The sequence below is a fragment of the Oryctolagus cuniculus genome, chromosome 17 (assembly GCF_964237555.1).
Source record: "Oryctolagus cuniculus chromosome 17, mOryCun1.1, whole genome shotgun sequence".
Taxonomy (NCBI): domain Eukaryota; kingdom Metazoa; phylum Chordata; class Mammalia; order Lagomorpha; family Leporidae; genus Oryctolagus; species Oryctolagus cuniculus.
Genome location: NC_091448.1, coordinates 56,165,906 through 56,180,604, shown reverse-complemented (window position 1 = coordinate 56,180,604; position 14,699 = coordinate 56,165,906). Strand labels below are relative to the sequence as shown.

At 39.8% G+C, this 14,699-nt stretch overlaps 1 protein-coding gene and 1 non-coding gene across 3 annotated transcripts in view; both read right to left on the bottom strand.

Moving 5' to 3' along the window:
- The window catches only part of MAP2K4 (mitogen-activated protein kinase kinase 4), a 114,331-nt gene that overhangs the window by 60,729 nt on the left and 38,903 nt on the right, over nt 1–14,699 (bottom strand). For both annotated transcript variants that reach the window (XM_017348962.3, XM_002718920.5), the window contains one exon: nt 505–679. In XM_017348962.3, the coding sequence (XP_017204451.1) occupies nt 505–679 (175 nt within the window). The remainder of the gene's footprint in view (nt 1–504; nt 680–14,699) is intronic.
- MIR744 (microRNA mir-744) lies at nt 65–142 on the bottom strand. The gene has a single exon (NR_162700.1). It is a non-coding gene; the product is annotated as a microRNA mir-744 (primary transcript).

The following is a 14,699-nucleotide window of genomic DNA, read 5'->3' as shown; positions in this document are numbered from 1 at the left end:
ACAGGGCAGTACTGCGTAGAGATGAAATAAACAAACAGAAGCCGAGCCGGTCAGGACCGAGTAAGGTTGAGGTTAGTGGCAACAGCATGTGTGTGGTTTCCAGGAAACCTTCAGTAAGACTGCTGTTAGCCCTAGCCCCGCACCTTGCCCAACCCAGTGTGCTGCCTCTTCTTCCAGCTCCCGCCTGGCTCAGGGCAGCACTGCCCTGCTCCCAGGGGTGCAGCCGCCCAGCCTGAACTCACCTTGGTAGTGGAAGGGCCTGAAGTTTAAAACATGTTAATGCATCATGCCAGAAGTGCAGTGAACATGCACACTTCGTACACTGTTTCCAGAGAGAGAGAACACGTGCCACCAAAGACAATCTCTCCACAAAACACCCTTAGAGAACCAATTCTTTAAACCCGTATTTACCACAAAAGTACAAACAAACATCAGTAGTATTACTGCACCACAAAATTTCACCTAATAGATTAAAGTACCAAAAATAATCATGGCATCACCTACTTTAACTGCCATTATTTGCCCACTTGGTTTGTGGACCATTTTGTTGACAGAACCATAAGCTCCTCGTCCAATTTCTCCAAGGTCTTTCAAGTCCTCAGCAGTGAAATCCCAGTGTTGTTCAGGGGAGATCTTCAGTTTTCCTGATGACTCAATGCTGTGTGTTCTCAGTCTCTCTCTGTTAAAATATTGGGAAGCAATTTTTCCACATTTTAAATAGGTTTTAACTTCTTTCTTTTAGTTAGCACTGAATTAATGTGTGGGAAAATTTTGTTTTCTCTTAAGTTATTAAATTAATCTGACCATTCAGATTTTTGGATATTTTCTTTGTGTCATTTTGTTTTACGCACTGAATTTAAAAAGGTCTAAATTTAACTAGTCAATAGCTTCAACAGGATTCATAAAACCAAATTTCCACTTATTTGTGAAAACTAATTCTGCAGACCAGTTTCTGTATCCATATAAGATCTTTTCTAAACTTGGGAAAGCTGCATTTTCAAGTGAAAATCCCAGGAGCTACAAACCCCAACTCTAGAAAGTTCTTATCCTATCTTAGTAGCATTAACTATTCCAGGGCCTCAATCTCTAGCTAGAATATTCCCAAACTCTACTGCACCACAGAATCACCTGGGGAGAGCTCTGAAATCCCAATGTCCAGGTACAATCCCATTGCAATCAAAGCAAAGTATCTGGGGCTCAGAGTGAGAAACCAGTATTTTCAAAGATCTACAGGTGATCCCAGCAATGTCTGGACTTAGTACTACATCCTGGGGCCGGCACTGTGACGTAACAGGTAAGGCCGTGGCCTGCAGTGCCCGCATACCATATGGGCACTAATTTGAATCCCGGCTGCTCCACTTCCAATCCAGCTCTCCGCTAAGGCCTGGGAAAGCAGTAGAAGACGGCCCAAGACCTTGGGCCCCTGTACTAGCGTGGGAGACCTGGAGGAAGCTCCTGTCTGCTGCCTTCAGATCCAGGCAAGTCTGGCTGTTGCAGCCATCTGGGGAGTGAACCAGCCAGTGGAAGACCTCCCTCTCTCTCTCTCTCTCTCTCTCTCTCTCTCTCTCTCTGCCTCTCTCTGCCTCTCCTCTGTTTAACTCTTTCAAGTACATAAATCTTTAAAAATATATAAATAAAATAAAAAAGTACTACATCTTGTCCCTCTTAAAACCAAGGCGAAGTGAGGGAACAATTAAATGACTTGGCAGCTGACTGTAAGAGGAAAACTCTCAATTGAACCTCTCGGGCCTTGTTGAACAGGAAACAGGATGAACAATAGGCAAGAGGTCACTAACTACAAATTTCTAGTAAATAAAACAGTCACCTCCAAAATTCTAATCTGGAGCTCAAAGTATTAACTTCTAGTCATGCTTTCTTAAAAAAAAAAAAAAAAAAAAAAAAAAGTAAATCCAATGAAAAGCCTAAAATCTTTTTCTGTCCCCTCCCTACCTTTACTCAATAATTCCTCCAACTATACCAACATAGAAAGTACAACATACATAAAAAAAGGGTCCATTGGACATTAATTATATCTTTCAACTGCATTTTTTAATTTCACACAATGTCAGAATCTCTTTAAAACTCCAATCCTGTGATACAAATAAAGCCCATTTCTGTGCTTGGGTATCCATTCTTCTGCTTTTAAAATTTAAGAATATTTTCTCCAATGAAAATTATTGTTTTCTGTAGCAACTCCTAAGGTTCTCAAAATATTTGGAATTTTTAAATCTCCTTCCCAGAATAATCATCTATACTAATAATAATAACCAACTAAGATTCAAGGTTGTAGTTCAAATAATGTATCTTATATAAATAACAACTTGGAAAGCTAGTATTCTAAATAACAGATTCTCAAATCACATTAATAAGTCATAACACCATCTTTCAACCATTAAAGTGCTTTTCATTCAAAACACATTTACTTTTACCCATATTATTTGATATTGTGGCATCCAGAATCACATGTAGGCCAAAAATCAGAGGCCTAAGTGACTACTGAGGTAAACATCAGTTCTAGACAAGAAGAGAAAAATCTTGTCAATAACCTTTTATTAAGTGAACAGATAAAGCCAGGAAATACTCTTAACATAAAGAAGTTCCATGTATAATGATTATGGTTCTATGATCATCGACACGTAAATACCACCTCCAGTAAGGAAATATTCAGCACAAGCCTGTCACTGAGGGTAGCTTAAGAAAATTAATTTAAATCACTTGTAAACTAGAATGTTTTAAAAGTATTCACCAATGGAAGGGCTGCAGCAGAAAGATTCCAAATAGCCCCAACAATCCCCACTTCCCTGATGTTCATGTTTTTATCTACTAGTATTTGATTCTTCAACATGCACATGGATCACTCTTTAAACATTTCAGAATATACCCAAATATGCTAAGTGGTGTTTCCAGGGAATGCAAGGATAGATTCTCTACAGTAGTGACTATGGCTTACAAATGTGCCCATGTGATAAGATGAAAACATCACAGATATTCTCTTCTGCCTAGGCAAATAGTTTATAAACACGCACAATGATAAAAATGTTCTACACCAAGAGTTGTCTCAGGCTCACAGGTCTACATGCTGGTGTGTATATTCTATATAATCACTCTTCCACTCATTTGGTATTTCTTTGGAGTAGATTTGCCTCTACTTCAGTGCCATAATCTAGTTATGAAGCTCATCCCCCAAAACTCTAGTTCTTACTTTGTTGTCAACTATTTTTCATTAAAATTTGTGATTCGTTTTGTTTTATGTATGGGGAGTGTCAGTTGAGAAGAAGATACAAAGGTAAGAAACAGACATGAAGCATCAGACACTGGTCTTCTTCAGTCTCCTATTAATATTTTAATACTTATTTTTCCTATAAACATTCTAGTACGACTTCTACTCTACTGTGTATTTTTGCATCATGGAGGCTGCCGCCTACAATTTCAACTATGCCCACATTTCCCTGTCCTTGAAGAATGAGTTTACTATCTTCTTCAGCAGGTTAACAAGTCTCCTGTGAAGTATAGTCCTCATTTGTTGCCAAAGAAAACCTGCCAGGACCTGGAAAATGACCATGCTGACACAGAATGTGATTTAAGAAGCCAAAGCAGTTTTTCAAAACCATCTGAGGATGGCTTCAATTGTCATCCCTGCCCTGCAAAAAAGATGTGTCCACAGAACTCAGAATGTGACCTTACCTTTACAGATGCAATTAAAGATCTCAACAAGAAATCATCTTGGATTAGCGTGGGCTCTACATACATTGACAGCTCTCCTTATAAGAGACAGAAAGGAAGAAAACACACAGAGAGATACAGGGAAGACAGGCAAACAAAGGCAGAGACAGAGAGTATTTGACCTAGGCTGCCACAAACAGGCCAAGCAATGCCAGGAACTACCAGAAGCACGCAGAGGGAAAGAAGGATCCTCCTCTAGAAGCTTCCAGGGAAGCACAGCACTGTCAACATCTTGAGTTCAGATTTCTGGCCTGCAGCATTGTGGGAAAATAAATGTCTACGGTTTTAAACCACCAAATCCGGTGATTTCTTACAGTAGCCCAAGGAATCCAACACATCTAAATCACGAATCACAAATTTTTCTATAAAGGAGAGAGTAAACATTTTAGGCTTTGCAGGTAATTCTGCTTCTATGATGTAACCAGATAGGTGTAGCTGTGTTGCAATAAAACTTTACTTATAAGAGCAAGCAAACAGACCAAATCTGACCCATGAGCTACAGTTTGCTAACTACTTGATATAAAGGATATCTAAATATACAGCCATCAAAATCACTTAAATTATCTAAATAATATCAATTTATTTTCTATATCCTTTTTCTCTTCCAAATTTACAACTATGCTCTATAAGTATTCCAATTACCTAATGAAATCCCAAACAACATCCAAGTCCTAGATTTTGATTTCCAGAATTTAATCTTGACACATTTTAGACTTTCTTAAAAATCCCCCACAAACCAGTAAGAATAGGATTAAAGGTGTAATAAACTTGCCCAAATTCTCTCATGGATCAGGTAAGTATGCCAAGAAAAGTAGCAAACCTCTTTAGTTAACACCCTGAGTGTATCTCATATCCACATACCTTTCAACAAGTAACAGCTAACTGCCTTAACAGATTTCTTCTTCCTGGACATGAGAATCTGATTTCTCAAATTTGCCAATAACTCTGATAAATAAATATATTGTTATCCCTAGAAGCACCATCTGTAAGAATATTTTATTGCCAAATTTGCTTGAAGTGTTTTCTCCCCTTATTTCATTATCACTTTCCTTGACCTCAATTATCTTGATTCCCTCCCAATGTTTTCAAACATATCTTCCTTCCCAAATCATTCCTTCCTTCTTTTTCCCTGAGTACCCTTTCTTTTACCAAACCAGTATATACTAAAATGCCTCAAACTGTTTTACTCTCCTTAGCACATATAAATACATACAACCATTAGTCATTCTAGACAAGAACATAAACATAACACATACCCCGCACACCATTGCAACTGTTCTGTGTCCGTACTGCTGGGGTCTCTAGATGAATACTGCTTTATGCTGCCTTCTGCAATGCAGCTCTGTTAATTCCGGAAATTTCCACAGTAAACTCGGTCTGTCAGTTACCATGGAAACTGCCTGCTTCCTGGCACTACTAACAAAATGAGTATTTTTGCTTAGATTGAAGATGAAGCAAAAAGAAAAACTAAAAAAAAGATGTCCAAAAGAGCTGCTCAAATATTAAAAATGAAAATGTTTATAAATTCTGATATTCATACTGGGTGAACAGAAGGTACTACACAAATTAGATACATCTATAGTATTTTGAAGCAGAATTGGCTAATGAAGCAAAAAGAAATGTTTCACCTCCCAGGAAAAGAGCAATTTTAAAGATAACCAGAAAGACAACATTCAAGACTGCATCTTGCTGCTATCGACTGCAAGTGCCCTGGGTTGGCTGCACTCAAAGCTTACCATTAGGAAAGCTGTCCTGGGCCATGCTCCATATTAAAAAGGTTGGAGAAGCTGCCCTAAATCAACAGGTTACATGCTTTCTTAAGATCCTAACTCTGGGCCTCAATCTCCAAAGGTGGCAAAAGTCCATTCCTGGGGCCAGCACTGTAGCATAGCAGGTCAAGCCACTGCCTGAGCCACCAGCATCCCTTGTGGGCACTGGTTCGTGTCCTAACTGCTCCACTTCTGATCCAGCTCCCTGCTTATGGCCTGGGAAAGCAGTAGAAGATGGCCCTAGTGCTTTTATACACACAAACACACACATATATATTTCATACCTCTAATAGGGTATTTCACAGCCATCTCAGACTTAACAAATCTAACATTAAACTCTTGGCTCCTTTACCCACAGAAGTTCCATACTCAGTAGCCCTCATCTCGGAAATGGTAATTGAATTCAAGCACTCAAGCCATATTTCTAGCAATTACTACTAATACCTTGTCCCTCTTCATCTCTCACATTAGAATTATTACCAGTATTTGTTAATTCTACATCCAAAAGTCTCTTTGGAGTCTGCTTGTTTCTCTCTACCTCTTCCTCTACAATAATCTAATAACATGGTTACCTATTATGTTTCAACTATACTACTTTAAGCTTAATAGTCTCCCAAATTCTTGCCTCCTTCCAAAACATAGCTGCTAGCATTACTTCAGAATGTATATGAGGGATAGTGCCACTCACCTGCTTATAACCCTTCTATTGCTCCCTGCTGTACTTTTGATTTTTTTCCAACCCTTTACCTTTAAATCACTACACTATGTGGCCCATCTCATTCAGTTCTGACTACCTTTCTTCCACCCTTGTTCTAAATCCTCTTGTCTTTCCCCATTCACTAATTCTCCATTCAAACACATTCTTTCCATTCCATGAAAAATTCAATCTTGGGCAGGCATTTGGCTTAGAAATTAAGACACCAGTTGGGCCACCCACATCCCAGGTCAGAATTCCTAGGTTTGAACCACAGCTCCACTCTTGTCTCTAGCTTCCTGCTAATTATATGCACCCCAGGACACAACAAGTGATGGCTTGAGTAGTTGAGTACCCACATGGAAAACCCAGAATGAGTTTTCTAGATCCTGGTTTTGGCCTGGCCTAGCCCCAGCTAGCAGATAGGTGCTCTGTCCGTCTCTCTTAGATTCTCAAGTTAATTAATTAAAGTTTTTTAAAAAAGAAAAACTAGGGGCCAGTGCCTTGGCTCACTTGGTTAATCCTCTGCCTGCAGAGCCGGTATCCCACTGTCCCACTGTGGGTGTCAGGTTCTAGTCCCAGCTGCTCCTCTTCCAGTCCAGCTCTCTGCTGTGGCCCGGGAGGGCAGTGGAGGATGGCCCAAGTGCTTGGGCCCCTGCTCCCACATGGGAGACCAGGAGGAAGCATCTGGCTCCTGGCTTCGGATCAGCACAGCACCGGCCGTGGCGGCCATTTGGGGAGTGAACCAACAGAAGAAAGACCTTTCTCTCTGTCTCTCTTTCTCACTGTCTATAACTCCACCTGTCAAATAAAAAAAGGGGGGGGGGGGGCAAAAAAATAAAATAAAAAGAGAAAAGAAAAGTTGACTCTTTCCTACTATGGCAATCTAATTTATATACTATTTCCCCCACTGGAACACATTTGTCTGTTCCTTCCCAAAACTCACTCCAGGTTTAGGAAAACTCAATGGTGATCTCTTCACCATTCCCATTCTAAATTAGGCTCCCTCTTTTATACTCTTATAGGTCTATTTCTTTTCCTTCAATAGTATGCATATTATTTATGATTACATTTTTTTCTTAATGTGCATGTCTACCTCTAAATATAAGGCTTCATGAAGTAGCAATCACTTCTCCTTTTTTTCAAGATGAAATAACTACACCCATTCCATAGTAACCAGGAGATAGAAGGCGTTCAACAAACACTTGCCAAATGCATGATAGAACACGTACTAGGTTGCTTTGGTTTCTAAAATCCATCAGTTGCTACCAAAGCTCTGAAGTTCTCCTTGGATTCTATGAGATGCCCTAAAATCTATTTTTGAAACTCTCCCTTTCTTGGATCCATTCAAATTCCAAGATAAGAAGGAATATAATTCTTATCAGACCTGACTTCAGTAGCTCCTCAGGAAGGTGAAACTAACCATATCTGTGAACATGCGGTTCTCTTTGTACCCATGGTCCTTAACCAGGGGCAATTCGGCAGCCCCTATCTGGATACATTCTGGTTACTCCAACTGGGGAAGGTAAGTGCTACTGGCATCCAGTAGGTAGAATACAGTAATGCTGCTACATTCTACAACATATACATCCTACAACATACGGGATAGCTCCCTACAACAAAGAATTTCCCAGTTGAAAATGTCAACAGTGTCAAGGTAGAGAAGACACAACCACTTCCACGTCTCCTGAGACAAGAAAAAGGCTGAAGATTATCAGTCTAAGGGGCCAGCACCATGGCACAGTGGGTTAAGCCATAGCCTGCAATTCTGGCATCTCATATGGGCACCAGTTCATTTCCTGGCTGTTTTGCTTCTGATCCAGCTCTCTGCTAATGTGCCTGAGAAAACAGCAGAAGATGGCCCAAGTACTTGGGCCCTTGTCACCTATGTGAGAAACCTGGATGGAATTCCAAGCTCCTGCCTCCAGCCAGGCTGTTATGGCTATTTGGGGGTTGAACCAGTGTATAGAAGATAGATAGGTAGGTAGGTAGGTCTCTGTCTTCTAAATAAATTAAATCTTTTTTAAAAAGTATGAATCTATGAAGAATTAAAAATTTTTAATTAGAAAAAATATTTCAGGAGAAAGAATTTGGTCTAGGAGTGAAGATGCCACTTGGGATACGTACATGCTAAGTGCCTAGGGTTCAAGTCCTGGCTCTGCTCCCTGCTAATGTGCACTTGGAGACAGCAGGTAAAGACTCAAGGACTTTGATACCTGCCACTCACTCTGAAGACACAGACTGATTAAGTTTCCTGGTTCCTGACTACAGCATGGTCCAGCCCTGGGTATTCTGGGCATTTGGGGAATGAACAAGTAAATATAAGATCTCTATCTTTCCTCTCTCCCTTTCAAGTGAAAATGAACAAATAACTTTAAAAACACATTTTATCAGCACACACCTGTTCTATAAAATACATTTTCTTATTAAATAACAAAAACCTAGGAGCAGACATTCAGCCTAGAGGTCAGGATGCCGACATCCCATAGCAGAGCACCTGTGTTCAATACCCAACTCCAGTTCCTGACTCCAGCTTCCTGCTAATGCAGATCCTGGTAGGCAGCAGTGATCATTCCAGTAACTGAGTTCCTGCCACCCTCCCAGGAGGTCTGGATTGAGTTACCAACTCCACACTATGGTCTGGGCCAGGTACAGATTATTGCAGGTATTTGGAAGAGTAACCACAGATGGGACACTCACTTGCTCTGACTCTGTAAAACATAATAACTTGTAAAGATATAAAAATAATCTAGATAACAATCAGTAAGGAATTAGTAAAATATGTAATATACCTATACAATATAATGAATGCTATATAACTCAGAGGATACATGCTAATTTAGAAGTATCTTTGAGATGTACTAGCAAATCAAGCTGCAAAAGCAGTACATAATAAAGCTTCTCATATAAATATTTTAGGTATTGATAATAATTATATATTCTGGCAGGTGCCGTGGCTCAATAGGCTAATCCTTTGCCTGCGGCGCTAGCACCCCAGGTTCTAGTCCCAGTCGGGGCACCAGATTCCGTCCGGTTGCCCCTCTTCCAGGCCAGCTCTCTGCTATGGCCCGGGAGTGCAGCGGAGGATGGCCCAAGTCCTTGGGCCCTGCACCCACATGGGAGACCAGGAGAAGCACCTGGCTCCTGGCTTCGGATCAGTGCGATGCGCCAGCTGCAGCGCGTGGGCCGCGGTGGCCATTGGAGGGCGAACCAATGGCAAAAGGAAGACCTTTGTCTCTCTCTCACTATCCACTCTGCCTGTCAAAAAAAATTTTTTTTTAAATTATATATTCTGATATCTAATAGCTCTCCTGTGTTACAAATAGGCTATCTTTAGAGAGAAATAAAAAGGCATGAAGTATATTTTTCATTTTATAACTATCAATTGAATACTTGAAGCATGTATTACTCATTTTTTAAAGGGCAACATGAACTATCTGATGGTAAGATTATGGGTCATTTTGGTTTTCTTTAGACTTTTCTGTATTGAAAGAAGAAAGAAGAAAAGAGAAGAAAAGAGAAGAAAGAAGAAAAGAGAAGAGAAGAGAAGAGAAGAGAAGAGAAGAGAAGAGAAGAGAATAGTAAATTTTCTTTTTAAAGCATAGAAAGATAACATATTCCCAAATCATCTAGGGGAGTCAAGCTGCGTAGGTGCACATTTACCTAATGTGAGGCAATAAATGCTCTAGATTCATCCTTAAAAATTTATTTATTGATTGACTGATTTGAAAGGCAGAGTTACAGAGAGAGTGGGAGAGCCAGAGAGAAAGAGATCTTGTGTCTGCTGGTTCACTCCACAGATGTCCACAACGTCCCAAGCTGGGCCAGGCTGAAGCCAGGAGCCAGGAGTCAAGAGCTTCATTTGGGTCTTCCACATGGGTAGCCCAGGTAGTTGGGCCACCTTCCACTGCTTTCCGAGGTGCATTAACAGGGATTGGGATAAAAAGTAGAACCGCTGACACTCAAATCAGCACTCATATGGGATGTTGGCATAGCAAGCAGAGGCTTACGCCCACTTCATGACAAAATCGGCCCCAAAATGCATCCTTAAAAGACACTAGAAGGGCACACGTTGTCCTAGCAGTTAAGATGGCATTGAGAATGCTCATATTCCACTCTGGAATGCCCGGGTTTGAGTCCTGGCTCCACTCCCTATTCCAGTTTCCTGCTAATGTGCACCCCGAAAGGCAGTAGGTGGGTCCCTGCCATTCACGTCGGAGACCCAGACTGAGTCCCCAGTGCCTAGCTTCAGCCTTGTTTAGCCCCTATCATTGCAGGCATTTAGGGAGTGAAACAGTGGACAGGAGTTCTTTTTCTTTAAAGATGATGATCAAATAAAAATTAACTAATTTAAACTTTGGTTTTAAATGAAAGATACCTGAAAAGCTCCTTAAATGTCATCCTAGGTTTCCTTCAAACATCATGACAAGAGAACAAGTAAGCAGAAACCAAATCTATCACAATACTGTTTTATAGAAATAAGAGTTGAATTCAATAAAAACACAATGTTCATATATATATATATATCAAGTGTCAAGACTGCTGAAAAATATAGGTGCTTTGAGAACAATGACAAAAAGCCACAAATGTTTTTCAGTGGGAATAAACAATCTATCCACATAATTTTCACTATTATTTTTCAGGTTTTTTTAAAAACTGAATTCTCATCTACATAAATAAAATGCCCAAAGCATAAGCATGAGGGTCAATGAGTGAGTTTTGACAAATATATATACCATGATATCTCAACATACAACAATAGAAAACACCTGATCACCCACAGGCAATTACTATTCCAAATTCAATCACCAGAGCTCAGTTTTGCCTGTGTTGGAATTTTCATATATGTAGAATCATACAGCACATTCTTTTTTCTGTCTCTTAGCATTTTTAGGGATTCATCAATTTGGTAGCAGGCACTGGTACTTTGTCCATTTTCTTGTTGAAGAGCATTTTATGGAATAATTTACCACAATTTGTTTATCTATTCTCCTATTGGGCATCTAGGTTCCTCCTTCTTTGTGGGATATTACAGATGAAGTTTCTATGAACATTCATAATGAGTCTTTTTGACTACACTTTTACCTTGAGTAAATAACAAGCAGTAGAATTGCTCAGTCATAAAGTAGGTGTTTATTTAAGTTCATAAGAAGCTATCAAGTAGCTTCCTAAAGTTATTGTACCATTTTCCACTTCCCCAACAATTTATGAGAAATCCACTTACGTCAGGTATTTGCCAAGATACTGTTCAATCTTTCAAATTTCAGCCATTCTGGCAGGTATGCAGTGGTAACATCCTGTTTTAACTTGCATTTCTGTGATTACTGATGTTGTTAAGTACATTTTGCAAATCCATTTCCATATCTTTGTGACATATTAAGTCTTAAACTTAATAAATTAAGTTTAAAATATATAGTACAAAATTGAATTCTTGGTTCTGAGTTGTGTGGTTTTTTTTGTTTTTTGTTGACAGGCAGAGTGGACAGTGAGAGAGAGAGAGAGACAGAGAGAAAGGTCTTCCTTTACCATTGGTTCACCCTCCAATAGCCGCTGCAGCTGGCGCGCTGCGGCCGGCACACTGCGCTGATCTGAAGCCAGGAGCCAGGTGCTTCTCCTGGTCTCCCAAGCGGGTACAGGGCCCAAGGATGTGGGCCATCCTCCACTGCCCTCCTGGACCACAGCAGAGAGCTTGCCTGGAAGAGGAGCAACCGGGACAGAATCCGGCAACCCGGCTGGGACTAGAACCCGGGGTGCTGGCACCGCAGGCAGAGGGTTAGCCTATTGAGCCATGGCGCTGGCCTGTAGTTTCTTATATATATGAAAGTCCTTTGTCAAGCACCTATGCTTGCATGACATGAAAACTTTCTCTGAGAATATGACTATTTTCTTAAGAAAGTTTGATTAGCAGAAATGTCACTTCTTAGTGGCAAATTTTGTCTTCTCAAAGAAATCCTTGCCTATGCCAGGTAACAAATATATTTGGACTTTTTTTAAAAAAGCTTTACACTTTTTTCTTTCACCTTTAGGTCTGACTCATCTCAAGCTAATTTTTGTAAATGGCATGAAATAGGAATAGAGATTTATTCTGTTCCTTATCTTCTTCCAGTTTATACCCTAACCATACAAAATATTTCCTTTTACTCAATGAATTACAACTTGCTCCCTGGTCTGAAATCAACTGAGTATATATGAATATTTGTGTACTGAACAAACTTTCAATTCTAGTCCATTAATCTATTTGTCTATTCACAATGTCATTTTTCAAAAAAACCTTAATTACTATACTTCACAATAAACACTGAATTCAGGTGGTTTAAATCTTCCAAATTATTCCTTTACAAAACTGTTTTTAGCTATTCTATGTCCTTTGCCTTTCCATAGCAATTTTGGAATCACAGTGTCAAACGATACACATTTTAAAAAGTTTGCTAGAATTTCATTAAATCAATAGACCAGTGTGACAAGAACAGACATGCTAGTAATGCTGTACTTTCCAATCCTGATCCACATACTCAGGCTCTTAATCGCTTTCAAGACTGGAATCTTCATGCATTTCTCTTAAAATTTATCTCTAAGTATTTTAGGCTTTCTCAGGCAACTACAACCATTTTGAATTCTACTTTCCAAAGGTTTTTCACTAAAAAATTTTAAAACATTGATTTAGGGGGAGCAAAAAGTTAAGATGCCTCAGAGTACCTGGTTTGATTGCTGGCCCCAGCTCCTAACTCTAGCTGCCCATCAATGCAGATACCAAAGGCAGTGATTATGCTTCAAGTACTTGAATTCCTGCTACCCACATGGCAGACCGGACTGAGTTTCTGGCTCCTTGCTCTAGCCTTGGCCCATCCCTTGCTATTGAGGAGTAAACCAGAGGATGAGCAAGCTCAAGCTCGCTTATGAGCTCTCTCTTTCATATCCTCTCAAATAAATCCAAAATAAAACTTTTTAAACTGCCTTTGGTATAATGTGTCCTGGCCAGTGCTGTGGCTCACTAGGCTAATCCTCCACCTGTGGCGCTGGCACCCCGGGTTCTAGTCCCAGTCAGGGCGCCGGATTCTGTCCCGGTTGCCCCTCTTCCAGTCCAGCTCTCTGCTGTTGCCCGGGAGTGCAGTGGAGGATGGCCCAGGTCCTTGGGCCCCGCACCCACATGGGAGACCAGGAGGAAGCACCTGGCTCCTGGCTTCGGATCAGTGCAGTGTGCTGGCCGTAGTGGCCATTTGGGGGGTGGACCAACGGAGGGAAGACCTTTCTATCTCTCTCACTGCTAAGTCTGCCTGTCAAAAAGAAAAAAAAAAAAAAATGCCTCCTATGATCTTGCTCAAGCCAGTAATTTTTGGTAGATTAAGATTTTTCTATATATACACAACATCTGTCCCCCCAAAAAGAATGATTTACAACTTTCCAGTATTTAGGGTTTTTTATGTATTTATTTTTTAAATTTGAGAAAGAGAGACGGAGTTCTCATCCACTGGTTCACTACTCCAAATGCTCACAATGGTCAGGTCTGGGCCAACACGAAGCCAGGAGCCTCTCCCACATGGATAGCAGGGATCCAACCACCTAAGTCATTACCTGCTGCTACGTGGGTGAGAAGCAGGAACTGGGAGCTAGAAGTGGTTATCAAACCCAAGTGCCTGAAATTACATACAGGCATCCTACCTGGTACCTTAACTGCTATGCCTAAGATCTAATCCTATTCAGATCTTTTAATTATTCTTATCTTATTGCACTGGCTAGGAACTCCAAAAATGTTGGATAGAGTTGATGGATATAGATTTGTCATCTTATTATTAATCATGGAAAAAGTATTAAGTCTTTCATCATTAAGTATGATTTAGCTGTATGCTGCTCATAGATACTCTTCAATGAGCTGGGGAAGGTACCCCCTATTCCTAGTTTAATGATTTTTATAATGAATAAATATTGAATGTTGTCCTACTTTTACTGTGTCTAATGAAATGGTTACAGATGCTTCCTCCCTTATTTTATTCATGCAATGAATTATATTCATAATTTCCAATTGCTAAATTAAGACAAATCCCATTTGGTTATGAGATATCATCCTTCCTATATATACTTTTGAGTATTTTCAAGTGTACATTCATTAGGATAGTAGCCTAAAGTTTTCTTTTTTTCCCAATAATGTTCTTGACTGGTTTTGATGTCAGGATTATGCCAACTTCTTAAAATGACTTCTTAAAATACTCCCCACTCTATTTTTCTAAAAACGTTTATAATAAATTTAGTCTTATTTTTTCTTTTTATGTTTGATAAAATTTATCAAGAAAAATCACCTGGGTCCCCAGTTTCCTTTTTGAAAGTGTTTTTAATTATAAATTCAATTTTTTAATAGTAGGGTTTAACATTCTCCATTTCTTTTTGGGTCAGCTGGATTATTTTCTTTTATTTAGAATATTCAGTTGTTGACTTATTGGCATAATGTTCTGAATTGTCAGAGGTTCTTCATGTTCTTTCCAAGAAATAATTGTTGAAATGGTTGAGTTTCCCTAGTA